The 27,477-nt window shown below is 41.6% G+C and overlaps 1 protein-coding gene across 8 annotated transcripts in view; it reads right to left on the reverse strand.

Moving 5' to 3' along the window:
* Positions 1–596: 596 nt before the first annotated feature.
* MYO1C (myosin IC) overlaps positions 597–27,477 on the reverse strand; it is a 56,602-nt gene continuing 29,721 nt past the window's right edge. For 4 of the 8 annotated variants that reach the window (XM_035559020.2, XM_035559025.2, XM_035559022.2 and 1 more), the window contains exons 2-32: positions 23,379–23,534; positions 22,634–22,749; positions 19,017–19,215; positions 18,011–18,091; positions 17,062–17,241; positions 16,757–16,855; positions 16,418–16,531; positions 15,811–15,882; positions 15,540–15,659; positions 15,221–15,303; positions 14,238–14,343; positions 13,772–13,852; positions 13,274–13,365; positions 11,934–12,028; positions 11,661–11,707; positions 11,314–11,394; positions 11,018–11,123; positions 10,368–10,485; positions 10,049–10,162; positions 9,791–9,867; positions 9,552–9,620; positions 9,018–9,102; positions 8,282–8,441; positions 7,527–7,610; positions 6,195–6,288; positions 6,034–6,089; positions 5,358–5,493; positions 4,286–4,356; positions 3,748–3,845; positions 3,384–3,483; positions 597–2,300 (exon numbers count right to left, since the gene is read on the reverse strand). In XM_035559020.2, coding sequence (XP_035414913.1) covers positions 2,274–2,300; positions 3,384–3,483; positions 3,748–3,845; positions 4,286–4,356; positions 5,358–5,493; positions 6,034–6,089; positions 6,195–6,288; positions 7,527–7,610; positions 8,282–8,441; positions 9,018–9,102; positions 9,552–9,620; positions 9,791–9,867; positions 10,049–10,162; positions 10,368–10,485; positions 11,018–11,123; positions 11,314–11,394; positions 11,661–11,707; positions 11,934–12,028; positions 13,274–13,365; positions 13,772–13,852; positions 14,238–14,343; positions 15,221–15,303; positions 15,540–15,659; positions 15,811–15,882; positions 16,418–16,531; positions 16,757–16,855; positions 17,062–17,241; positions 18,011–18,091; positions 19,017–19,215; positions 22,634–22,749; positions 23,379–23,534 — 3,117 coding nt within the window. In that variant the 3' untranslated portion in view covers positions 597–2,273. Of the gene's footprint in view, positions 2,301–3,383; positions 3,484–3,747; positions 3,846–4,285; positions 4,357–5,357; positions 5,494–6,033; positions 6,090–6,194; positions 6,289–7,526; positions 7,611–8,281; positions 8,442–9,017; positions 9,103–9,551; positions 9,621–9,790; positions 9,868–10,048; positions 10,163–10,367; positions 10,486–11,017; positions 11,124–11,313; positions 11,395–11,660; positions 11,708–11,933; positions 12,029–13,273; positions 13,366–13,771; positions 13,853–14,237; positions 14,344–15,220; positions 15,304–15,539; positions 15,660–15,810; positions 15,883–16,417; positions 16,532–16,756; positions 16,856–17,061; positions 17,242–18,010; positions 18,092–19,016; positions 19,216–22,633; positions 22,750–23,378; positions 23,535–23,816; positions 23,891–24,635; positions 24,779–27,477 lie in introns of those variants that run through there. The other 4 variants (XM_035559019.2, XM_035559021.2, XM_050714826.1 and 1 more) reach the window with 3 other exon arrangements.

Here is a 27,477-nt window from a genome sequence, read left to right on the forward strand (position 1 = left end):
AGAATAATTTTTCTCTGTTGCTTGTAATAGGAACACTTGGAGGGGGAAGAGAGAGAGGGAGAGAAGAGTAGCTGCCCTGCTTTTCTTACATGAGATAAAGTAAGATCCCAGTCTTACAGGTGAGACCAGCTTCTTAGAAGACAGCCTGCTTTGCAGCAGGAGTTGGCAGCTCTTCACACTATTTACTCAAAATTTCTGCTGCCTGAATGCACAAGGAGTCATGTGTTCATCTTGCTTGCCCCCTATAGGACTCCTTTTCCAGTCTGGTTAAGTGGATGGGGAGAAGGGAAACGCTTCGACTTAATGTCCACTCTGCTTAGCTGATGTCCTAGAATTCGTTTCTAGGAATACCATCCATGTAGACAGATCAGGCCCCTGAACTGAAGAGATTCACTGGAGCTGGTTCCACATGTTTGCTGACAAGGCCCAGCAGGGTTCCACCTGTCTGCAGCTGCTTTGAGGGCAAGCACAGCACCACTGCGCAGCTTCTGAGGGTGAGCTGCAGGGGCTGCGTTGTCAAAGGGGCAGTGTGATGAATGGGGTGGGGTGATCCCAAAGTTAAATGTGGTGGAACAGTTTTTACAGTAAAGCCAAAGTGTTTTCATCATAAAAATTTATTTAGCAGTTTTGAAGAGGTTATATAATAGCGTATACAGCATTGTATAGTATATACACTATATAGCATATACAATAGTATGGTGTATATGTACTACAGTGTATACAGCATTCCAGGCCTGGGGCAGTGTTCGGTAACTGTATAATGTCAGGAAACCTAAAAGTAGGAGACTGAGCTGATTGTATGTCAGTGGCAACATGTTTGGTTATGTTTTAGTCAGGGCTTAGTGTAACTGCTGTTGCTACTGCATCAGGCTAGAGGTGGGATGTGAAGGATTGCTAAGGCAGGTGGAGTGCAAAATGCACGGTTGGAGGTCTGGAACTTGGAAATGGAAGCTGGAGCTGTGGTCTGCAGTCAGCAGGTATTGACACATAGCTGCCCACTGTGTAGCCATTGGGGGGTCTCTGTTAAAGGAAAGTGCTCGGTACTAACTTCTGTGATGCAGCCTGAGACCTGATAGCATTCACATGTCCCTTCTGGGTTGGAGTCAGAGTTAGTGATACGACAGCTTGCTTAGGAAAATGGTAAGATGCTGCCTTGTAAAGGAGCCCTCAGCCAGTTGGTCAGTAATGCCAGTGGTGCTGAACGAGCCCTCTTAAGGCAGTAGTGCGAAGTGTTACATAAACACTGAAGCTTTACTGTGAGAATTCAAACTTCCAGTTATCCCTGAAGATGTAGGAGAGGAAAAGCAGTTTTTGTGAAGGTGCTGCTCTGAGCCTGATGAGCTGTGTGGGGAAGGGGGCAGGCTCCCAGACAGGAACAAGGTGGGAGGGAAAGCTCGTGCATGTCCTGGCTGAGGGCTCCAGGTTTCATTTCCAGCCTAGAGGGACATGGCGAAGTGGTGACCTCTGCAGTTGGTATCACTTAGATTTTGGTTGGCTGTGTGGATATGAAAAAGTTGCTACTGTATAAAAATATCACTATACAGCAAGAAATGGGAGCGGTAACTTCAAAAATAATTAAAAAAAAAATACTGTATCCAGATCAGTGAAGTTAACATGATGGGTTAATTAATACCTTCTGTTCATAAACTTAAAAACAACAAAAATTCCAAATCTAAAACATAAGTTTCCATATCAACACCATTTCTTGTAGTGCATTTCTCATATTCAGCTATAAAGTATTTACAGGGTTTTTTTACTCATTTACACAATATGGCTTTACTATTGTAACACAAAGCATCAAAACATCTCAGAGCAAAATTCTTCATAAAACATTTTGAATATAAAGTTTGGCATTTAATTGATTTGGCTGGCAAAGCAGCAGTGTTTTGTTTTCTGATTGTGCTTTTTTGATGATGCCAAGCACAAATTTTGGTCATTTCCATCAGGGCTTAAACTCTATTAGAGTCAGAACTACCTCTCTCAGAGCCCAGCTGAACATGTTTCATGAGCCACGGTTTCACAGACATCACGTTGGACCCGTGTGTTTGCCGCTAAGGTAAGGAAGAGAAGGCCTTTCTTTTGGAACTTCAGTATTAAGACAAGAAAGCAAGATGCGTTTTGTGGGTTTTCTGAAAATGCAGGTCTTTGGTAACAAACAAAATGAGCGAAGCGAGGAAGGAGGGGGGGATTTTGCTGGGAACCAAGTCCAGCCAATTATACGGGGTGTGGTCAGACTGATGGAGGAAAGGGTCCTGTAGTGGTGGCATGTTTCATCATCGAGAGTTCAGACGAGGAGCAACCTGCAGGAGAAGATGGACAAGCTAGAAACCATACTGAAAACGAAGATGCTGAAACGGTTCTAGCACTGAAATATCCTCGAAGCATGCTGAAGCCTGGCCTGTAGAGTTAAGCTGTTTGTTAAGCTGTTTGTTATGCTATGGGTAGGTAAAGAGCTCTCTGTGCTGAGGCACTGAAATTGTCTGGCCTCAGCAGGAAACAAAAGCAGGTACTGGCTACTAGTCAGTGAGCAGAGTCCACAGCAGTCTTGTACCTCTCTTCCTGCGGGTATACTAAAAACTCCCTAACTGGACAGATGTTCTTAGGGATGGTTTGAAAAGGCTGGGGAGGGAAAAAAAAAAACACTTCAGGATGTTTCTTCTTAGTATAAAAAGTCATTTGGTTTGTCATTACTGATAGCAGATGGAGAGAGAAGTGTGGTCTTCACTGCAGCATGTGGATTTAATCTCTCTTCCTGTGTACAGCTGCTAGGTAACCCATGGAATAGGGGAATTTTTTGGCAGTGTTACACATTTGTGGGTTTTACAGGATTGGACTGTCTGAGTGAAGAGCAAGGTGGAAATGGTGAATCCAGTTCTGAGACGTGTCAGGCTGCAGTAGGATGGGGAGCTGGCCTTTCTAGCTCTGATGCTGGCAGGGGAATTAGTGCAGTCTGAATAGGTTCTGGGTTTGTTACCAATCAGCCCTTCATCTCACAATAAATCAGCTGCGTGTGTGTAGATAACTAGCAGGAAGACTACAAACAATTTAGGAAGGGAAGAACAACTGTATTTTTGCTTCCTTTGTACTTAAATCTAAAACTTGGTTTGCAACAGCATATCGTGAAAGAATCCTGCAAAGGAACCCAAGTGATTGACAGAATAATTGCTTGAGTTTGAGCAAGCCTGGCAGTCTCGTAGCTGCAAGGGAAGTGCAGTGCAAAACTCCAACTGGGGAAAAGGCTCAGAGACCCAGGGCAGTGCCTTCAGCAAGGGAAGAAATCATGGTACATGTCTGTCTGCTGCAAGTACGTTTGGTAGCAAAGCCTGGGTTTGGATGTGCTGTAAGCGAGCTACTGCTTCTTACTGATCTTGGCCTGTACTCACCACAGTTAGATGGCCGTTCTTAGCTTTGGCTATGAGCAGTTCTGAGCCTGATATAAAATCAATTATGCCTTCTTTGCCTTGTCCAACTGTGAATTTTATGCTGCAAAGAGAAACAGATAACAAACTTGATGAGTGTGGGTGTGTGTGTAGCTCTACCCTAGGTCTGCTGCTTCAGGGAATGAACAAGCAGACTCCTGTTAGTTAAGATTAACTCTTCTTTGTCTTCTTAGTTAAGAATAATTAAATATGTTCTTATGATGTATTTCTGACCTGTTTCTGTAGCCCTATAATGCTGAAGCAGAGCTCTCCAGAACCAACACAAGAAAATCAAAGCAGCTCCTGAGAGGGGCTTGGCTTCACTCACCTGCCCTGGTTGATGTTGACGTTATTGACTTTGTCTGCCCGCATGGCTGTTTTTGTGAGTGTCTCGATCACGTGGTCACTCTGAAGTACAACATCTCCCTAGGCGAGAAAACCAGCAATAGTTTGTGATCGTGGCTTTTCAGTGATTGTATACCAAAATAATTACGTTGTAATTAACAGGGACAGAGCTATCTCCATAGGTTAGCTTGGAAAACACCTCTCAAGGTGAACCAGGCTTGGCAGTGATCAGTGATAACACCCCCAGCAGTTACTTTATTTACAGGGTAACAGTAAAGGGGGCAAGGGACACAGCGCTGATCCTGTCAGTGCAGTGCATCAGTCACTGCTGAACCCCATCTGTGAGCGCACAAATATGAGCAAAATCCAACTTAAAGCTGGCGCAAAGTGAGTTACGTATGGGGGCTGTTCACCTGTGCACATCACCAGTGTGCTTCACTCCCCCACCCACTGCCACCCTGCATCTTCTGCTCTTTGTGCCTTTAAAACTTGTTCTAGAGATGGCCGGATGGCCCAATTACCTTCTGTTTGTTATCCTCACAGTGCACGTGCAGCACAAACAAGTTATCGCTCAGGCTGCTGACAGAGATGCCTGCAATAGAGAATGGCTGTTTGACACCAACACAACAATACCAGGATTCCTGCATGCGTTGCAGAACCTCTCCCAGGAACGCAGCAACTGTTGGTCCCACACCGAGAAACCTGACAGCTGAGAAGCTGCGCAGCAGCAGTGCACTAAGGTGTCAGCAGAGAGCCTGAAGAGGCTGCAAGGTGACAGACAATCAGCTTATAGCTGGGCTTCTTAACGTGAAAAAAAACTTTCAGGTGCCTCTGTCCATCAGAAGTAGGAATGCCTGTTCTCTGGATTTGTTTAACACCTATTTTGTATAATAGAGAGATCTGATTAGCGATGCCATTTGAGGTAGCCCAGCCCTAGCAGTGATGAACGTACAGCTCTGCAGTAATCATGTCTTATGGGAGTCCCAGAACCCCAAATTAGTGTTGCCTATGGAAACCATTTTAAATGGTGACAGTTACAAACACAGTAGGTAATTGCGTTAGGGTAACGCTGAAATGATTAGCACAAAAACTGGCTGCAAGGAGGAACTGTAGCAATGCTGGGAGCTGGAGCTGAGGCTGTGAAGTGAGAGGTTTCAGATAAGCCAAAGCCAAATCATGTACCGGACTCGGCAATTTTCTTTCTCTCTGACCAAGTTCCCCCTCCCCCAAATATTTGACGTCAATGTCAAATATTTAGAGGGCTAAAAGCCAGTGTCCCAAGCAGCTGCTGTGTAATAATGGTGCAACTTCCCTGCAGTGGAGATGTGCAATTGGGAAATGACTTGAGAGGTTTCTGGGGAGATGAATTGAGTAATTTTTGTGACATTTTAAGGAATTTAATTTTAGAAAAAACAAGTTCAACATATTTCAGACTTAAAATACTTGTCAGGACAAGTATATTTATATACCTGACATTCTTGTCCAGGACAAAAACCAACTGGTTATTTTTTTATTATTGTATTTTAACTGAAGTTAGTTGTCATGCTGACTAAAATCACGTGAGCTAAGCCCCATTTATGTTAGCAATCTCACCTGTCAGATTGGCATAGTCAATCCGTTGTTTGATTTTGGAGTCTTCAACAATGATGACTGCGTTTTGGGTAAGAAGCAGTTGCCGTGCTCTTGCTTTGTATCCTTTCCGGTCATATTTGATCACAGGAACTGCATACTGAAGTAAGTGTTATCAGTGCTAAAAATACAACTTGTATAATTGGCAGCTACCTTCCATCTAGTCTAGAGAGCTTGCAGGAGGTACTAACCAGTGCTTTGTAAACTGGGAGTGAAGACAATCCTTTTGAGTCCTATTCTGAGTTCTGCCACAGACTTCCTTGTTGACCTAGAGGAGTTCTGAACAATAACTTGATGACTATGGCTGTCTGACTGTGCTTGAAAAATCTATGATTTAGCTTCAGTCTGCATAGACTTAATTGCTCCTTTCCTCTCCCCTTTAAGCATCTCAAAGCATCATGAACACCAGCAATGCAAGCTGCAACCCCTTTAATTCTAGCTGACAAACTTGCCCAAACCTCCCAATTGCATTTTTGAGCCACCAGGTCCTCATGTAGACTATCTTCGAAGGTGTTACCAGCTTAATGTTAAGGTAAAATTCTTGCTATATTTTCTTCAGCAGTCTAATCTTCTGATAAAGACTTAAATCCTGCTGCATAATTATGAAAACTTGAAAAAAATATTAGGACACAGGTCTTACCTTAATTGCTTCGTTTTCTAAAGCCTGAAGGACTTTAGTGTTTATCTCTTCATTACCTAAATTAAAACCGAAGAGATGGGATAAGAGAAATTTCAAGCAAGAAAAGAGGAGATGAATCTCCCTCTTTCTTCTTCGCGTTCAACTTTGCAACACCTACTCACCAAGTCGAGTGTTGATGAAGAGTCTAGGAACACTCTGAGGGTAATTGTCTTTTTTACCCTTAAAAATCTCACTGGCAATTACTTTTTGTTCCAGCTGCAAGGACAAAAGATGTATTCTGTTAAGTAGAAAATCTTGCTTCAAATAAAAAAAAGTTTGACTTCAAAGAGCCTCTGTGGTTTTCTTTTTCTTTTAAGTCATCTACTTTTGAGCTGAATCACGCTAGTCAGAAAATTACATAAAGTCTTCCATATGCCCCTTATCTTTTCAACAGCTATCCTTGTTTTAGGATAGAAAAGAAATTTCACTTTTTTTAATTCTCAAATATGTACTTCTAGTTTGAATTTATCAAAAGCCAGAGACCAGATATGATGTCTACATCATGCCTTTGTTAAAAGGTCTCAGAATTCTCCCACTTCAGAGATACTCAGCCTAGTTAAGCTAAACGATTTGTTTTCCTGCTTTGCCCCGTAGGATGTTTTTTTTTCCTATGGTTCAGATATTTTTGCTGAAGCCTTTTCAGCTAATCACCATCTTTACTGAACTACTGACAAAAGAAGTTAAGATGTTATTAGCACAGTGTAACACATTTATTACAGCTCTCTCATCTATTCAGTATTCTCTACCTTATCCTCTTACAAATAGTACAACTCAGCTAGGTACCATTAAGTCCTGGGAGTTCTTGTTTAGAAGATGAGTCACCATAAACCTTTGGTCCTTTCTACAGTGGCAGTCTTCCGGGGGTAAATATGACCAGTACTCTTAGCTCTAACTTCTGTTCCTTCAGAATGAGAACAAAACCAGGGAACGAGGAAACAGGAAATCCCTTTTGTTTTTGTATAGAGCAAACAGACAGGAGATGATTTACAGGTAAAAATGTAGATAAAGGATATTCATAAGCCTTGTTTGCTTGGGAGAAGAAAGTGGAGCTGTTTCCACCTCCAGCTCAGTAATGGCTGGTATTAATCCTGTGTCCTTAATCATAGGCTCAGCCACTAACTAATCCACAGCATTTCATTACATGCACTTAAGACTTTACAGGCCTTCATAAGCAGTATGATATACAATCCAATTAAAAAAAAAAGTTTAAAGGCAACTATTACCATAATCTCTCAAAACAGTTTAGATGAAACTGTTTAATGTATACATTGCCTATTAATTAGCTCTCTTCACTGACTTTTTTTTAATATAAAAAAAAAATATGGCTACCCTAAGACTAAGATGAATCAAATTTCAGTATAATTTTTAATCTTTTTATCTAGAGCAACAATGAAACAGTATAGAACAATACAACATCAAAATAGTCTGTGAAAGAACACAAAGTTGCCAGGTACCTGTTGCTTCCACTCTGGGCTGATTCTCTTGCAGTAGGTCCAGACCATGTTCTGCATGCATAACTGTCGCAAGAGCTGGGACGCCTGAAGGAGGTTTCACACAATAAGTGAAAATAGCTCAAACTGACAAAGCAACTCAAACAATGAAAAAAAGAGAAACTACTGCAGAAAATCCATGGCTGAATTAAGATACTGTTTCGTTACTGACAATCACTTTTTATTACTTAAACTGTCTTAGAAAGGTGGAAAATAGACTTTTGTCCCACAACATTCTCCATCTGGTTTAGAATTAAATGGCAATTTAAGAACAGAATTATTCCTTAGAATACGGTTTAGAATTAATGGCAATGGAAGAAATTCAGTATGTTCTGGAATAACCAATTTGTTATTCCAGCCAACTTAGCTGTCCAGAGGGAACTTAATTTGGTCAGAGGAAAAAGAAAGAAAATTTCAGAAATGGATGGGAAGAACACTAGAAAATAGTGTTGCAACAACACCAAACTCTCTCAAGAGTTCAGCACTATAGCTCTAATAATTTTACAGCTATGCTAATTACACAAATGTGATGGTATTTTGATTAATTCTACTTGTAGAGATGCCAATGCAATGTGAAACCTGAGCGAGAACCTGGTTCTTTCTTGCTCTCATAGCAGGCGGCTCCCCCCAGGCCTTTGGTGGCCCGTGGTCTTCCATACTGCCATTTGTCTCCTCCAACTCATGTATCATTCATCTGACCCTGGTGCAGTTGAGCCTACCTCACAGAGCGATGGAGGAGGAGTTGGCCATGATTTGTCTAAAACGTTCTTTGGTAAATTACGCTTGAGGTTCATCAGGAAGGAAAAGCGGATGTAATCAAGGAAATACTCATTCTCTGGGCAGCGAGGGTGATTCCGGTAAATAAAACCCTTAATGAATCTGAGGAAGAGGAAAGAAAATAGAAGATTGGTCAAAACTGAAGATATTTAGAGGTCTCTTCCAATCCAACCATGTCTGGGTCCCCAGTGAACTTTCAGATATAGCTAGGGTAAAAGGTGGATTAACATAAAATCAATGGAGAATTAGGAGATTTGGGCCAGTCCCCAGAATAGACATCAAACTTGAGAGGAAAAGGGAACTGCAATTTATAAGAAAAAGGAACTCAATAAAATGGAGTGAATAACCCAGAAGGGCTGACTGCCAAAATGAAAGTTTATATAACAATAAAAAAATAGGCAAAGCAAGTTTTTTAATGTCTGTTGCATCTGCAGTCAGATTAGCCAAACAGACAGCCTTGCCCATTTTCAGACGTGCTTACTCAAATATTTGCCACAAAATAACTTCCTATGGTTGCTTTGAGATAACAGAATTCTTATTTCCTGAGCTTTATTTAATAATAGTTGTAATTTATTAATAAAAATCTCTGACATCGTAGTGACAGGTAACATCATTTACATCATCTCATTGTTAGTAAATAAGTACCCATTCAATGGGCTGAGGTTACTGTTTACACACCTTCTGATAGTCTCTACTGCCCACTTCTTCTTGGCAGCTTTTCGGCGTCCTAAGGTTCCCCGCCACCAGGACTGGATAGCTATTGCTAAAAATACAAACATTTTACACTAAGCGAGCTCCTTCATACCAATATTGACTTCACACAAAACTGGCAACAAACAGTGCTTAAGTATGTACTCTGAAAAAAAAACAAAAAACCAACAGCCTTCACAGTGACACATGGGAAAGAATATAATTGAAATTCTTAACAATATAACGCAATGGATAAATGGCAATAAAAAGCACTGGCAGATGGGACCTGCTGTATGGGAGCTGCTGTGTGAACATGAGTTAAGCCTATTCTCTTACTCAGAGTCTCAAGGACTAACATGGAAGGAATGGGTATGCTAACATCTACCATTCTACTTCCAGCAAGGCTTCAGGGATTTTTCCTTCTTGCACACCAAAATCAAGTCACCTTTTACTTCTCAAAACAGCAATGGCCACTTCACCCATGCAATGACACAGCATTGCAGTTTCCTTTCTCCCTCATACCTGAGTGTTTCATGTGCAGGAATTTTTTTCGACGGTAGAAACCTCTCCACGTGGCCTGCATTTTTGTTGCTGAAAGTGTAAGAGAAACAGCAATTTGAAATCACAACCAAGCATATTTTGATACAAACAGGTTAAACTGTTCAAACAAAAAAAACAAAACGATGAATAACAACAATAAAAAAATATCACAAACCAGACAGCTAACTGTCCATGAAGCTACTGCAGTGTGTGTGACTCACCCAGGCTCTGCTTCCTCACTTCCAGAGCATCTTCCGTTGCAAACAAAGTCTTGGGAAAGCGGATAAAAATCTTTGTTCTAGAAATAGAAATTCAGAATAATGTTTAACATGCAGGAGAAGTTTGCTTCCTGCCCTTAGCATTCCCTTCGGGATCTCTAATCTTTTGCCTGCCCATGAAACAGAGAAGCTTTATTTAAGAGCAATGACATTGATGTCCAATGATTCATAACCTCAAATTGAGAAAATATGAGAACTAACCGTCCCATTTTGTATTCTTCCTGTTTGTAGCCAAGATGTTTCACCAGCACAGCCACGCCATCATGGGGCCGTCCATCCCATGTAGGCCATGTTTCTGGACAAAGTGATTTGTACCTGTGGATTGACAGCAGAAGAAATCGTAGGGAGATAAGTAACAGAAAGGGAGAGAGGTCATTCTCCTCTCTCCCTCAAAGAAATAACTCTTTCAGGTATAAGGGCTGCTCTTTGCTTTTTGGAACACTTTCCCGGCCTCAACACCTAAAGGACCAAGACCAGGGGGAGGGAGCAGCAGGGAGAGATAAGGCCAGGGTAATCCTACCTCTGCAGAAAAACTTCGTATTTCCTTCGATACGCAAAGCCAGCTCTCCGCACTCTGAGGTTCTCCATCAACCCCAGGTATTTCACTTGATGTCGGATTAGGACTTCATCAAATCGATCTTGAGAGAGTATGAAAACAGAGAAACTTCATTAATGTATAGTTGTCCATTCATGCAGAGAAGGGAAATACTCAGTTCAGAATTATTTTATCTTACAGTTATCTTTAACCTCTACCCCATCCTCATGGTTCAAGTCACACAACTTATTTTGTGTCTCGTGTCCCTCCCTCTTTTAGTATACATTTACATTTAGTTCCAGAATAGAATTTATCCTTTAGGATGTTCTACGCAGACAGGAGGAGGAAATGAGGGAGAATAAAATCATTAAAAGGAAGTTATGTAGGTTCACCATTCTTGACTTCAAATACGACCTCATTCTGTCACTTTACCCAAGACCAGTGCCTCCATTCTGATTCCTGGCTGCTGGTACTACCACCCCCCTCCCACAAGAAGCTCTGGCACAGACCCAAAATTAAAACTCTTGCAAGACTTATTCATTTGAGCTCCTTTCTGTGCCTCACTGCCTGGGATCTTGTGGTCTGTATAGCTGTTGTAGAAGAGCACACAGGTGAAGAGTTAACCACAGCCATACCAGCCTGTTTAGCATCGTTAGGTTTCATGCATCGGATGTAGGATGGTTCTTTGGACATCAGAATTTCCATGAGTTTAGAGAGGCTGTTTTTAAACTGAGTTGCTGCCTAGGAGAAAAGAAAGAAAACCATGAATGATGTGATGACTTACAGCCAGTACCTGTGACTGCAGAACAAACTTCACAGTCCCACAGCTTTAAAGGTAAGAGGCTTGTATTTAGGTTACCATGTTAGACAGGACGTATCTTTAAAAAAAAGAGGAAATAGCCACACTTCCACCCAGCTCTTGTATCCTTACCGTTTCGGGTCTCTTTTTGTCTGTCAGCTCCGTCCTGTCAAAACACTGATTTATGATAGGATTCTCAGAGTTGCACATGGTCTGCAGAGAGAGACATTTTCAGAGATAAAGTACAAAATGAACTTCAGAGAACTTTTAGAGAAACATGACAAAACGGTCTTGGGTTGTTTTGTTTTTAATAAAACAAATTTTGAATACTTTAATTTGCCTTTTCATAATGCAGCCCTATGGACATGCATTCTCTGGGTGGAGATTAAAAGAATCTTTTCCCTCAGATGCCACCCCACTTTGAACCCGCCTCCTTGTTCTGCTGCTGAGTACTGGGAGCACCCTGCATCCATACTCACCTCCTTCAGGTTCCGAAAGAGAAGGTCATTGTTTTTATCTAGAAAACCTGGAAGAAAAAGAAACCACTCAGGCTGCCACCACTGTTCCACAGAAATTTCACAACAAGGCAGGAATTTGAGATGGGAAATTAATCTGGTTAATCAGATGATACATGGAACTACTCTATAACCAGATTTGTCTTTGCTACCTAGTAAAGCTGTTTTAATTCAGAGGGCAGGGGATGAAAGAAGGAAAAAGGAGTGAGAGAGAATTGAGATGATGCACACATTTACCTGCAACACTGTAGGTGACCTCTCCAGCATAGTGCAAAAGCCGAAACTCTTCCCGCCCTAAAGACTTGCGAGTTTTTTGGTCAGCAAGCTTGTGCCTGGAGAGAAAGTGAAGAAGCTTCATGAGGAACAAGCATTTGTTTCATGTGGGGAATCACCTCAAAAACCACTATGGTATATGATCCTAGAGTGGGACTAGATGAACACAGGAGGAAAAAAATTAAAAATTACACTTGTTGATCTTTAAGACCAAAAGTAAAAAAAGGTGAGTTATCAACCAGCAAATCATAAAAATGTCATAAAATCTATTTATGTTTATTTCTGATAGATGAACTTTCAGCTTCCTGGCAAGGTTGCAGAATGGCTCTGTGTGTACATGAAATCAGAGTAGAGGCAGCAGGCAAGAGGGCAGTGAAGATGTTGGCAGCAGGCTGGCATACTTGTGAGTTGCCATACAGACCCCGATCTGAGCAAAGCAGAATGTTCAATTAAGAATAAAAAGAAATTTGCAGCTCTAAAGCCAAGGCAGACAATTCACAAGCTAAAACATGGAATTCATATCCACAAAACTGGAGTGGCAGCAATAGGATAGGTTACCAAAGTCAAAGGAGGATTATCAACAGTGTCTGGGAAGCAGATGTAAATGAAGGTGAATTAGTAACTCCTCAATTTCAAAAGCACCAGCACTGCTAAAATCATTCTAATGCAAATACACCTCTGAACACTAATGTTACCAGCGAAATTCTGCTGCATGTTCCAGTTACTTGTAGGCTAGACTTCAGGCATCAGTTGTCACCCCCCAGGAAACCATTAATGCTGGGTAATAATCTGGCATGGTACACCAAAACAGAGCTGGTCACACCTGAAGTATTGGACCAGACCTTGGAAGAGACAAGAAACTGCAATCCTGCCCAGTTCCTTGGATATTAGCAGTTGGATGCCAGCAAGAGACTGGTGAAGAGGCAAGCCAGCAACAGAAAGCTGAGGACCTTTACACGTCTCACTCAGGCTTAGACAATGTGTAAGCACAGAAGATTCAGCGCATAAATTGGACACGGTCTTTTCCTGCCAGTCTAACACATCTTTCCTTTTTTCTCCAACTCTGTTATACCTGCTTGTTCAATATTATCTTAACTCACAATCTCTTTGCAAATGAAAACATGGTCATCTTTTATGTGTGGCCCAGTATATCTAGGATGTATATCTAGGGCCCTAGTATATCTAGGTTATCTACCGTCATAAACACAATGCTTTATAAAGTTACCCAGCAATAATTAAACCTGTAGGCTCTATCACACTTGGATACACCCAGTAAAGATGCCCTCAGCTGTATGAACACTCACGTGAGAAAATGGGGGTGGTTCTTCACAGTTTCCTCCAGTTTCTCCAAGAACGTTGTATCTGTGGCATCCCCAGGTCTCAGACACTCTTCGTCCTGAAAACACAAGCATTCCAGTATTGATTTCTTTCTGTGCTTGCAAGCATACAGGCCAACTCTAATTCTGTCTCACTGAAACATTGTCCCAGCCTGACCCTTTGGCTTTTTAATATGTAGGCCACCTCATGCCTTCATTTCACTTAGTTCAACAAATGAAGAATTGTTGAGTCGAATAGGAGAACAATTTACTCCTTCCAGACTGCCTGGATTGGAAGTTTCTTTACTTTGGGCAGATGGGGATGACACAATATGACTTGTAGTGGTGTCACGGTTCAGTGTATCATTGCTCTTCCCACCTGCCCAAACAGTCCTAATATAAATTTAGACCCTTTTTCTGTGTTCTCCCCCTTGATTTCCACTCCACTTCCCCAGCGTTTCATTTTAAAAGGTCACGTCAACTCACCAAAATAGAAATGATGCCTTTGAACTTCTCTTCCACCAAATCACAAATGATTTTGTTATTGAAATATTGAACTGGTTCCCACTGCAAAGACAAGAAATCACACTTGGGTGACGACAATTCTTGACAGGAAAAAATGTGAAAATTTCAGAACATTTTAGACAGCACCTTATTTAAATAACCACTGTGTCATTTGAAATGTAAAGCTTTTTCACTCATCACATTTATTTTCTTAACATTCCCTTTAAAAAGCATCTTTTTTATCAAAGTAAAAGATTGAAATGGCATTAGTTGCTTCTAGCTGTATTGCACACTGTTACCAAGGCAGTTTGAAAAGAAAGGTAAAAGAAAATCTCTTTAAATCATGTACTTTGGAGACCGTTATTAAAGCTCCTTTTCTAATCATCTGTCCTTGGCCTGCTGGAGGTGCTACTAAGACGACAGTAGGAGTGATTTTACTGGCTCTTACCGCTATGCCTTCTGACTCGTATTCCTCTTGTTCTGACTTTAATGTGAGCTCTATGAAGAGCTGTTGCAATTTTTCGTTACAATAATTAATACAAAATTGCTCAAAGCTGGAAACAAAAATCAGAAAAATAATCATTAATACTGTATGACAAGTAAAATAAGCTATAATCAGAGGACAGTAGCATGAATATATCTATGTGTAATCAAGAGAAATGTAAGAGGTACGGTGAATTATTTAGTGAATCTATATTTATTGAATTCATTATTTAGTGAATCTCATGAAAGAGTTCCAAAAGGAGGGAAAAACAGACACGAAGAGTGTAACACTGAGAAAGAGAAAAACTACAGATTCAGAGTCTTGGTTCATTGCTATCTGCCAGAGTTAGGTTCCAGACTCTGACATAATCCTATACACTGCTCTACAGCTGTGTTTTCCCATTCATACCACCACATAAAGATGCCAGAACAACAGCCACAACTGTGCCAGAGAGCTGGACAAAGGAAGAAATTCTTTACTCAGAGGATGGCGACCACCGGTACAGGCTGCCCGGAGAAATGGTGGATGCCCCATCCCTGGAAGTGCTCAAGGACAGATTGGATGGGGCTTTGAGCAATCTGGTCTAGTGGAAAGCGTCGCCCTTGCAGGGGCATTGGAATTAGATGATCTTTAACCCAACCCATTCTATGATTCTATGAAAGGCATGGCTCAAGCTAGCACATGAATATGCCCCCAAAAGACATCAGTCTCTAAAATACCAGGAACATAAATAGGTGTAAATGCTAAATATTATCTGAATGCCCAAAGTGTTAGAAGATCTGCCAATACTAGTTATTCAGCTGATTTCCTAAAGCTGAAACATCATCTCTTTCTTTTATTAAAAGAAACAGAGATGGAATAATGTCTTATTTCACAATGGAGAAAAAACACTATAATGGAGTCATGCACAGCTTACTCAAAACCCAAAGACACTAATGAATACAAACCTATTGTGCTGGAAAACCTCAAATCCATAAATATCGAGCAATCCTAGAACTGTTGTACTTCTCCAGCCTGGAAACTCTCCTTCCTGCAATAGGACAAAAAGTAAGTGTTTGTATGCAGTCACACAGTCAGTTACAGCTACAATCCATCACTGGATCTTCTCCATTTAGTTACAGCATATTCTCCTTACTCTCTTCTTAGTGGAAAACAAATTAACTTGGAAATCACTGTAAAGCATGCAACGACTTTGTGTTGCAGCTGAAAGATTTGAAACTGCCTTTCACACTTGGTTGTGTATCAATAAACAACAGATTTGTTTACCTTGTAAGCAAGAGACTTGTTAACCTTGTTCACAAGCCAGGAGAAAGTGCGTCCATATATTGCTTTTGCAAGTGCATCCCTTGCATAGGCTGCCTGCTCCAGGTTCAGGGGACTGATTAACTGCATACAAAAGGAGAAAAAAAACGTCATTCAACACCTATTCCACTGACAGATTAAGTTTCCCTGGCTTACTGTCAATATAGAGCTGATGGTATTGCACTAGTTGGATTTAATTTCCATGTGCCTCCCAGATCCCAATTCATGTTCTTACCTCTTCCCCTTTCGCTATGATCTTCTTGTGGATCAGTGCATCTCGCAGAACAGAGCCCTCAACCGCTAGAAGCTGCAAAGCAGTAGAATGTTAAATTTATTTATGAAGCAGTACATTCAATTCATCAGTACTGGTTTTAAGAGATCAGAAAGGCTAGTCCCCAAAATTACAGTCCAGTGAAACAACCCTGTGTTTCCCATTCACACTGCAAGCCTTTTTGCAATGTCAATCATCCCATTTCCTTCTGCACACCAACTCCTTTTTGCTGTATGACATAACAGTTTGGTTTGACTTCTCTGGCACAAAGAACTGACTGAGCAAAGCCATGAGAACTCTTCTTCAAAACTCATCTCCAGAGTAGGTCTATTCCCATCCCACTGCCTGAAGGCAAAAACCTTAAGTCATTGGTGGATAAAGTGGTAAATAAAGAAGTTGGCATTAAAAATGTTTTAATGTTAATATTTGCACTGTATTTACGTCAAATAAAAGTACATTTTTGACAACATCTAAATCATCTTCTAAAATGATATAATAGTAACAAGTTCAAAATAAGTAAACCACACTAATTCATCTTTAATGTAACATATATCTAACTGGCGATACTCACCCTAGCCAGATATTTAATCTGATTCTCTGTAGTGACCTGAGCATTTCCTTGCTCATCTGCAGCAAACTGCACATTCCCCAGATGCAGAACACTAGCCACGATGCTCAGCAAATCCTACGATGAAAGCAACAGGCAGAAATCAGGAACAGATACAGAATGAAACAGCAGTGATATTTTTTGTGTTAGTTAACACACTGTGCAAACGCTCATTTTGTATTTTGTTTCACGATTTTTGCAGGGAACACATGCACTCTAAAGGCTGCATTTGGTTAGAAATAAATCAAAGCAGAAAAATTCTCAAGAGAGGGAAAATCAGCTGTGCTGTCAAACAAGTCTTACCTCCACCTCATTGTCATTGAAGCTTATAATGGACAAGGCTCTTCGCACAATCTTCCAATCATTTTTATCATTTATGGAACTGACCCTTGCACAGTGACCCTAAAAATACACAGTTTGATATAAACAAGTATATCATTATCAAAGGTTATATTACTCATGCTCAATGCACTTCTGCCATATGTTTCTTTTCATAGGAGCTATCTCAGTGTTATTTTTGAAGCAAGGGAATAAAGATATAAAGTCAACTGTGAATAAATTTGTCCTAAAATATAACGATATCTTAAGAATTATTAGTTAATACACACCTTTACTAAATAGTGATACTGTTGTGGGTTCTTTTCAAGGCCTAGCCTTCGCAGTAAGTCTTCTTCCCCTCCTTCTAGCAGCTGGTAGAAAATGTGGAAATTCCTCTCGCCATGATTTTGGTGCACAACTCGAGATTTCTCCAGGAGGTAGTTCAAGATGTGGCCCCCAACAGGAGCGCCCTAAATCGAACCAGATACATTGAAATAGTTTATCAACAGAGAGGAAAATATTTCTGCTTCTTTGGCAGTCTGTTCAAAGACATGCAATCACAAAATGATTGACTAGAAGAAGGCAGAAAATCCTTGGTTACTTTGTATCACAAGATATATCATGGCATATACACATCAATTTGAGTTTTGAAGCATACATGAAATGAGCTATCAAGTGAAAATAATACACAATTATATAGAACATGGCTACAGCATGTATTGAATGATATCCTGACTTGTATATTCTTCCTTCTCAGAAGGGATTCAACAGAAATGAAAAATAACAAAACTGTGAGTGTGGAGGAATTACGTACTGAGAAGTTTAAAGGACTACAATACATCTAGCTACTCAGTTCTTGCATTATGTTCATCTTCCTAGCGTGGCGCAGTTTGAATCAGAATTGAGACAAACACTATGTAACGTTACTGAGGACAGAGATTATTTTCAGTCCGCAGCTGACTAATGTGGAGTTAGTTTGGGAGTATCCATTTCACAGTGCACATACACCTCAGAAATAAGAGGACTTAATCTCACTCTCACTATATAGAGGGATGAGGGGAGAAAGAAAGGAAAGCGTGTTCCATAAAAACCTCTGGAACCAAACTTCGCTCCCATACTGCTCACATGGTCAGCAAGGGAATGTGCACTCTATGCACACATCAATACAAGAAAGCATAGGCAACAGAGATCTATTATGACTGGGACCCGTTCTGAAGTATAAAACAGATTTGAAGTTACCCTGTAATCAAACTGCACGTCCATGTATTTCCCAAATCGGCTGGAGTTATCATTCCGAAGGGTTTTCGCATTTCCGAAGGCCTGAAATGAGAAATGATTAGAGAAAAATAAATCAGTATCAAATAACGTTATTTTTATACATTTTGGTGAAGATGCCGGTTGTCTATTTATGGCCATTAAAGTTTTGGTTTGTCCTTTTTGCATGGGAAAGCAAGAAGGAAACAGATTACCACCCAAAGTACTAATGATGATCTTTATACCCAGTGCAAGTATTGCAAATGACGCATGCCCCTAAAAACAATTCCACCCTCCCAGCAAATTTATTTTAGGGCCAATTCACTGCTGACAGCATATGTCATGTCTGACAATCTTTTCAAAGCTTCCTCTTTCATCACAGCTATTTGCTTGCAGTAATCCACAGCTCTGCTCACAGCGGGCACTAACCTAACAGGCCTAGGCCTGTCAGGGTTTTCCCACTCACGGGGAGCACACCTTTTCCTGCTCTGCACAGATTTGAGTAGAACGGAAATATTAAAGGGAACTACAAAGACAGCTCAGGACCGGACACTAGAGGACACCACAGCACTAGAAAATGCACCCACAAATGCATTTATCAGAGGGCAGAGCTGACCACAGGAGATGTGTCAACTTCTGGCTTTGCAAACTTATGCAGCACACCAGGACTCTTCCCGCTTCAAATGCCTCTCTCTCCCCTGCAGTCTGGCCACTTCTGAATTGCTCCTGGTGGACAGGAAAGGGCCAAGTGAGTTTGGCAGCAGATGACCATTTCTTTGGCTTGGAAGCAAACTGGGATTCCCCTGTGTGCAGTACAAATGATCCGCCCACCCGGTGTGAACCTGTGTTCCCAGGATACACTATCCACGCTGCACAGACAGCTTAATCATGCCCAGTAGGGTCCAGCTGCCTCCACCCCCTCAGCCGGAAAATGTGAGTACTGCTGCTATGACTCAATGTCAAGCTTCAGTGCTGCAGACTCTAGAATTACCTCCAGGACAGGGTTGGATTGTAACAGGCGGTCCTTCACCGTCTCAACCTGCTGACTGGCTGGGCAGGTCACCGCGTAGTACTGCAGGATCTTCTTGGTGGCCTCCGTTTTGCCAGCCCCGCTCTCCCCGGATATCAGAATGCACTGATCCTTCCTCTCCATGCGCAGAGAGCGGTACGAATTGTCTGCGATAGCATAGCTACAGAACAACGACAACCAGGCATTAGTTTGTTTCCACAAGTGAAGGGCAGAGACTCCTCAGCTAAGACTATCCCGTAATGCAAACTCCTAGCAGAGACACCTCAAAAAGAAATGTATGGCCATGCATTGGATAAGAGCATATTGCTGTGAGAGATTGCTGTGAACGCTTTCAGACATCTCTGTGTACATCTTAGCCATTGGGCCAAGTTTCTGCAGGGTGATAACATAAATCTAACAAGCTAAATTCCCTTAAAAACTATTCTTTTGGAAAAGGTCTTCATGTTATTTAAAGCATTTGACAGTGAATATGGAAAGCTATGAAAGGGGAAAGAGCTGAGCCATTTGCTCTCCCTGACCATTTCACCTACTCAGGTGAGAATGTTTTCTGCAAAAAAAAGACTACTTGGTGCAGATAAACTTAATTTTCTAAATATACATGATTTCTTGACATTGGTACACAGGATAAAAAAGCTTTACATTCAGGAAATTTCTTGTTTTCCATTGATCTTTATTCTAGATTATCTTTTAAGTGATGACACAGAAGGTCACAACTGCACTTTGCTATCTGGGTGGCTCCCATTACGTGGCTCCTGAATAGCCCAACCAACCTCTCGTAGCTTCTCTCAGATTATAAAAAGAACTGGATTACGCCAGAACAGACTGCTAAAACATCCAGCAGGCTACATTAAGCAACCATCCAGCTTAGGCCAAGCACTACCCAAAACACCAAACACCTCCTCCTGCCTGCGTACAACCAGGGTTTACTGCTGCTGTGCTTCAACTCCTGCTTCTTCCCTCGTTTCTTTTTCTCTCTCTCCTATTTTCCTCCACACAGTAGACCAGACAGGTTCTTTTACCCAGAATCACACACTTTTACAACACCAGAGAGCAGGAGGATGAGTTTGACAAACATTGGTGGCAAGTGCTTATGGAAGAAGAGAGAAGAAGAAGGACCAGATGCAATGGGAGGTGATAAGAGGAAAGAGAAACATTAGCCCTTCAAAATACACTCACGTAAGACCTCAATAATAAAATCCTCAGCTGTCCTACACGTGGTTATCAAGCACATACCCTGTCTTCATACAATTCATACACTTGACAACCTTTTAATAATTATTGGGTTTTGCTTCTTCTACTTTTTTTTTTTAATTCTCGTGCTGTAAAATTAATTAAAAATGATCACACCAAAATAACAGCCATGGCCTCCTCAAGTCTATTAATACCTGGTGCTAAGGCAACACCGCTGAGCTACCTAGCAACACAACTGCACACTTACCCCACTAAATTCATCAAGTCCTTCTCTTCCCATCCAAACTCTGTCTCTGGAGTATTTTGAAAGCAAAACAGTTGAATAAATATAAATTCCATTTAAATTTTATGGACTGCCTCTAGACTGCATGTTTTGACTGGGGGAGGTTATGGTACTTGAAGCAGAACGCTAACAGTCATGCACACCACTTGCAGAATCCCCTTTACTTAAGGACGTTCACTGTCCCATTTGCAGTCACCATCTCTGAGCCCCGCGGCAGGCTATAAATAGGACAGGATGTGACACAGCACCCTGGGAAGTATGCTGCGTTTCAAGACCACAGGGCTACATTTTCTCCTTTGAATGACTACATGTGATGCGCTTCCCAGAGAACCCTGTGCTCAGGCCAAGCTTAAACTCTTTTGACACTGGAGTAGCAAAACTTTCTAGAATCAGCTTAGAATAAGAGAAATAGCAAAAAAAGGCACCCGAAATACTGTAAAAGAAGAAGCAGTGAGTACCATGCTACAGATAATTTCAGTGGTCTGCAGAATATTTTAAAATGCATAAATAATCAAATGATATAATGTTTTTTAATGGGATGCTAACAACAGTTAACAAAGAACACACTTTTTCCAGTTGGAGCAGCACTGGTGTTTGGTATCACAGCTCTCAAGGGTTTTTACTTACGAGCTGCACATTTTACAATTTCTCCTGGGACTAGTTACAACAAGGAAGAAAACAGCTTAAGAAATAATCAGCTACTTTGTGATTTAAATCATTTTGTGTAGCACTCACAGAAATTAAAGCAGAGCTGCCTAGCCCTCCACGTCACACATTAGCATTGCCATCGTGCTCAGTCCTGCACTTACTGCACACATATAAAAAGGTAGCCACAGTCCCAACAATTTTCCAGGGAGTCACAAAGTTATCATCCCATGACAAAGGAGCCAGTAAGAGCGCCTAGATCACAAGCCAAAGCGATGAAGCCTGAGGCATGAGCTGCTACCTCTGCACCACCTCCGTTGCTTCATCAGGAACTGCCTGATGCTGATTTGAGCTACTGCTGATTACTTTTTGGGGGAAGGCCTCTCTTATTTAGGGCATCCGCACATAAACAGAATGTGCTGACGCATCTAGATCAAGGGGAAAACTTAGCAGATTTAAATTCTGGGGTTTTCTGGTCTAACCATCTCCCATGTAGATCCACAAAAGAAGCCTGAAACACTACAAAAATCACATTTTTACCCTAACAAATACAACTTCAAATATTCAGACTTTCCCAAGTAATGGCATTTCTCTCGCCCTCTGTGCTCATAGCGCATTCTGTTTTGCTTACTCTTTTGGGTTATGTGCCAGTAATAAGAAACAATCCAAATAGTTTGCTCAAAAATAATATCATCTGCTCTTCCAAGACCTCTTTAAAAAAAAAAAAAAAAGAAAACACACACAAAAAAAAAAAGCCTCCAAGAAGTGCTCAGAATTTGGCCCTTGGCGCTGAAAGAAAGCATTTTTGAGCCAAACGTCCTCAGCTCCCAGTCATCTTTCTCTTTCAGTCTGACAAAAAAATTCAAATGCTTTCAAAAATAACTTTCAAACCTCAAACTTTTTTTTTTTTTTTCAAATGGGAAATTGGGAATGCTCACCACGCCAGACCATGTAAATAAATACATTCCTTGTTCCAGCAAGACTCATGGTATCATAGCAACAGGGGAAATACCAGATAAATATTGGTCAGGCAGTAACAGGAGAGGTAGGAAAGAAACCACTGCACATATATACATACTCTTTCCCCTAGTTAGCATTATGCTGAATGAGCGATGTAGCAGGAGGGGAAACTCACGATCCGGACATGCAGACCCCAAGTAACCTTGGAACAATGAACTCCTGTTCTGCCAGGGCTGGGTAAGCAGCTCTGTTCCTCCAGCCAGGAAGGAACCACCTCCCTTTCCAAATACTGCTCTTGCAAAGGCAACTCATCCTCTTTGGAGAGAGAAACAGGAATAGAAAGAGCCGTACACCACACCCTGTAAAAGATCCTTTATATCCCTATGATTTTTAGGGCATTATCTGGGACAAGTCCTATTTGCTTGCTTTCACATGTCATTACTGCACACGTCGGTGTGGGAATGGCACAAACTACGCTGTTTACCCACAGGCCACTCACAGGTGAGGAGAAACTTCATAGAAGCTGACACCGCGGTATCGCTCCATGTTCTGTTTACTGTAGATTTCCAGTTCCTTGTATGGATTAACAGACACCAAAACCGAGCCAATGTATGTCTGAAAAAGAAAGCACAAAACGAAGAGGTTACATAAGGACTAGCAGCGGATTCTCTGAGAGCCCAGAGTTGCTCAGAAAGCTCATGTGGTTGACAAGCCCTGCCTGCAGCAGGGCCAAGGGCCTCCAAAGAGCCAAGGGTGCTGAAGAAGCGACCTCCTCATGCAGTACGACATTGCGGGAGTTATGCTAGACCCCTCATCCCTGCTGGATAAACAGCACCTACGCATGGTTTTCGTGCTTCTAACAAGCAAGAATACCAGATTACTTCTCATATACTATCTGGGATTAGGTTCAAGCCTGGAGTTGCTGAAAGTCCACCACAGAGTGAGTTCATGAAATGGAAGAACGTGGTGTGAGTAGAAAGTGGTGTAAGTTGGCTTTTCAGTGCTGGAAGGACCAGTAAATGCCAGTAGACCTCAACTGGATCACTGCAAAAGAGGCCCTTACATGTATTAACATTACCCTGTCCCAGACTTGTTCTGAGATGATCAACCATGGTCTATTCAAGCTGATACCATCGTCTCCGAATCCCCACAACTGCTGAACAAAGTACGGTATGCCTGCTGTATCGAATACCCAAATTCAGGTCACTTGTGAAGACTTTGGTTTCTGCTCCTTTGTTACTCACATAGATGAGATTCTCCTTGAAGCGCTTACGCAGATTTTCAATGAACGCTGCTTCACTGGTGAAGTTCTCCAGCAGGACAAAATCCTGCACCCCCACGCGGTCGCGGGCTGTCAGCGCGCTCTCCATGGTCAAACGAACACCGTTACTCCCTGCTCCCTGCAAGCAAAAGCAGAGGAAGGTTGGGACAACTGTGGTTTTCTGTGCAGCTCTCTGAGTCCATAAGAATGATTAACCACAATTAATCATGGACAACCTATAAATAGGAGAGGACATTAGAATAACCCTTCTACTGTTGAAAGTGTTAGATCATGTATACTAACACTTTATCAGTTAGTTTATAATAATTGTTTTGATGGAAGACAAGCCAGCATTAGGGAAAAGTTATTGCTAAACTTCCAACCACTTTAAGTAAATCAATCAATCAAACAAGCATTTTACATAAAGAGAATAAAAGTAGGATTTCCTTTCCCAGGCATCCTTCAGCAGGAGTGAGACTGAAAAGTGCTCTCCTCTCTACTGTTCCTTTTCTCTCATAACGGGAAGTCATAAGGAATCTTTTATGACTAACGATGATTCATCTCATGAGCAAACGGCTTCACATTACTGACCAATTTAAAAGCTTTAGCAAGATACCGAATGGGAAATTCTAGGAAAATTCAGTAGTAACAGAAAGGGACACTTCGGCGTCCCATGCCACTGCTATGAATTTAGACTGTGACACTAACATCTATCCCATATATCAAGCAACTTCTACTCCTGACACTCTTTTAAAGGCTACATCTTCAGTGTGATGTGGTTCAGACACAGCCATCTTTGGAAAACATGGGTCTGCTGACTTCTTACTTTATTCAACCTCACATACTAAAACAGGGGGAGGAAATGTGCATGAGTGACTCAGTCACTACTTGCAGGGAAAATTTCTATTAAATGCAATTAGACCCGACAGACAGACGATGTACGAGGCAATGACAACGAGAGGCAATACAGAAATCAGAGACGAGATACAACGTATTAAAAAATTTGCCTCACATCTGTCTGCGTTTCCTTATGGTATTCTTAAATTCTTCTTACTCTGCAAACTCCTCACAGCAGGCACCCTTCTCTTAAATCATTTCCCTAAAGCACTACTGCCTTTCAGAGGATCTCTTGTTGGGATATTCCCATCACTGGCACAAATGCCATTGGAGCTTGTTCCTGAACGGGCTCATGCAATAACAGCAACACCCAGTCACCCTCTCCTGTAGGAGTTTTACACACCAGGAATGCTGGACTGCTGTTGAAACACTGTCCTCCAGCCCGAAAACCCTGCACAATGATGTAGATGATTTTTGCTGACTCACGTTGCCAGGTAGTTCCTTTCTGCTCCTTCTCAAGATATAATAGTGGTCAGAGCACAGGGACTGATGGCGTGCAGGGAAAAAAAATAAAAACAACCTTGGTCAGAAGAAATCTTAGCTTAAGGTTTGTTAAGTAGTAATAAAGGGAAGACTCACTGAAGTATAAATTTGGGCTCAAATAGGTGCAAATTCCCTCAGCTTGCAGTTGGTTAGACTTACCAATCATTTACAAAAGAAGTTTTGCCAAATTATGCAAGTTATAATTGGCTTCTTTCCTGAAAGCCAAATGCCTGGGCATAAGTCATTGCATGAAACTAGCAGCTTTCAAAAAGAAAAATTAGCTCCTACAAGTTGCTACTAGGAAATCCCAAATCCAGATCCACCTTAATGGCTCAAACTGTACCACAGAAAAACACCATTTTAATTTTCCTTTTTATTTTGTTTTAAGTTGGTCTCATAGTCTGGAAGGCCTGATTTGTGAGCTTTGAAAGGCCAAGTTTGGGAGAATTCTGCAGGTACTGTCATGAGTAATCCTTTTTAAACGTCCAAACCTTCCAAGCCAATTCCTCCATGCCTTCAGCAAAGTGTTTTGTTGGCTTTTTTCTACCTTCTTTGCCAAGGCAAAAAGGAAAGGTGTAAGCCCTGGAGAATAAAGGTGGTGAGATAGAGGACATCACTGGCAAAACAAACAGGGATAAACCACATACAAATAAACTCTGCCTAGGAATTAGAAGGCTTATATCATAGCCGTGTAATTCTGGAGCAGCTTTCGGACAAGGTAATGGGAACACAGACAGTAACGGAAGAAAATCAGTAGTTTGCAAGTGGCTGAGCTTACGAATACAGTTTTAAAACAGCTGCCTCAAAAAAATGACTGAGGAGAAACTTCCACCCTCGCACAGTTAATCCAAGTTTATATAATCCTGAAGACTTTCACAGAAAACGTCACTTAGCAGTTTCAACAGCTCTTTCATCAGCCACTCCCTCGAGCTCGGGACAAACTGATCCCAGCTGTAGGCATCCAGCCTAAGGAAGAAGCAAATCCATCCCGCTTCCAACACGGAACACTGTACTTCGGCCGCCTCCTTCGGGACAGGCATTTAAGCCTAAGAAGCTGTCAGTTTGCTCCATGCTTTTTTCCTCTCGTTCAAGTTCAACCTCTTTCAGTGAGAAGAAAATAAATACCCCAAATTTTCGGTCCATTAAAAAAAAAACAACTAAATGCAACTTTTCAGCAGTAATTAAACATGACCAGGTTATGTTCTCCCCATGATACAGTCAGATTCTCCAGAATTTAGTCAGTGCTGTACCCTCCCAAGGCTAAGTTCAATGCAAATACAATACGTCAGTCACAAACCACGTGCTCCTCTGTGCCACCATCTGATCGTTTGCTTTATTGCTTAGGTCCAAGCCTACCACCAACTTAAAATGCCTACATTAACCATTTCACTACCATTAACTTCAACGGATGCCACGTTGAGGGGGGTGAAAATCAATTCTTTTTAAAAATGGAAATAGAACAGTCATGCAGAAGGAAGAAAGTGGACAAAGACGACACTACATTGGGAATACAGTCACAAAGATGACTGTATGTTCCTACTGAATGATGAGTATGACAGTGAGGCACTACATAAAAATAACTAAAATGTTAGTTATTTTATGTTAGCAGGCAGACATCAAATCGGGTGGCTGTAAATTAATGCTAGAAAACGCTGGCTGGGAGTTAAAAGAATGTTACAGTGAAGCTAATTAACTTAAAGCAGCAACAGGACTCACTCCCTCAGCACCTTTGCAGCAAGACTTGCTTTTAATAGACAGATTTATCTCTGCCAAAACACCTCTGGCTGACGTACTGCTCATTTACAACATCCTCTGGCCTGTGCTATGCAAGAGATCAGCTTGGACAATTCTGAAAGCCCTGTGGTAGGGAGCAAGTATTCCAGGTAATTAGGAGAATATAGGCTGTGAGGGTCCGATTGGGGCTTTCCTTGTGAAAATCAGTTTTCCTAAAAGAGCACAGAGGGAGCCGAGCCGCTCTCACAGTGAGAACGCAGGCAAAAGGGGCTGCCCCACCTGCCCTCCGTGCAACTGGCTCTAGCACTTGTGCAATACGCTAGACTGGAAATCTGACCAAAAATAACATTAACACAGATTTTTTGTAAATTATTTTAATCTAGGTCATTTTCCCACTCTAGCTCCACATGTAATCACTCACACAGCTGACAGGAGGAAGCATTTCAGCAGCAGGGCCAGTTTAGGCCATTTTCATCTGCTGTGAAACTATCTGAGAGGCAAGTTACAGCCTAACGGCTCACCACCACCAAAAGGAGAGCATCCCCTCCTTTGGATTTTGCCTTCGTGGCACTTGTTAACGCAAGCGATTACCTGCCTCTGAGCTGAAGCGATGAAAACCAATACAACAATAAACCATAAACCTGCAAAACAATAAGCAGATGAAAAGAACCAGGCAGTTTTCTGTCAACTCCGTGAGTCGAATCATCTTACCCTGGGATCAGGTGAGTGTCAGACTCAGGACAAGAAGGAGAGGGAGCACAGATGCCCGACAGTAACATGTAGCTAGGTCGCCTCAGCCACACGTATCCTCACCCTGCCTACAGGACCCAAAAGGAGGACGAGGCTAAGGATCCCTGCCTTTGTGGGATATACCATGGTAATGCCTTACCTTGGGCCTCTCACACCCAGCATGGGCTGCAAGCAGGGAATTGCAAAAATCTGAGCAACCTCCACCTGATCTTGGTGCC

The sequence above is a fragment of the Cygnus atratus genome, chromosome 20 (genome assembly GCF_013377495.2).
Source record: "Cygnus atratus isolate AKBS03 ecotype Queensland, Australia chromosome 20, CAtr_DNAZoo_HiC_assembly, whole genome shotgun sequence".
In the NCBI taxonomy this organism is placed as follows: Eukaryota; Metazoa; Chordata; class Aves; order Anseriformes; family Anatidae; genus Cygnus; species Cygnus atratus.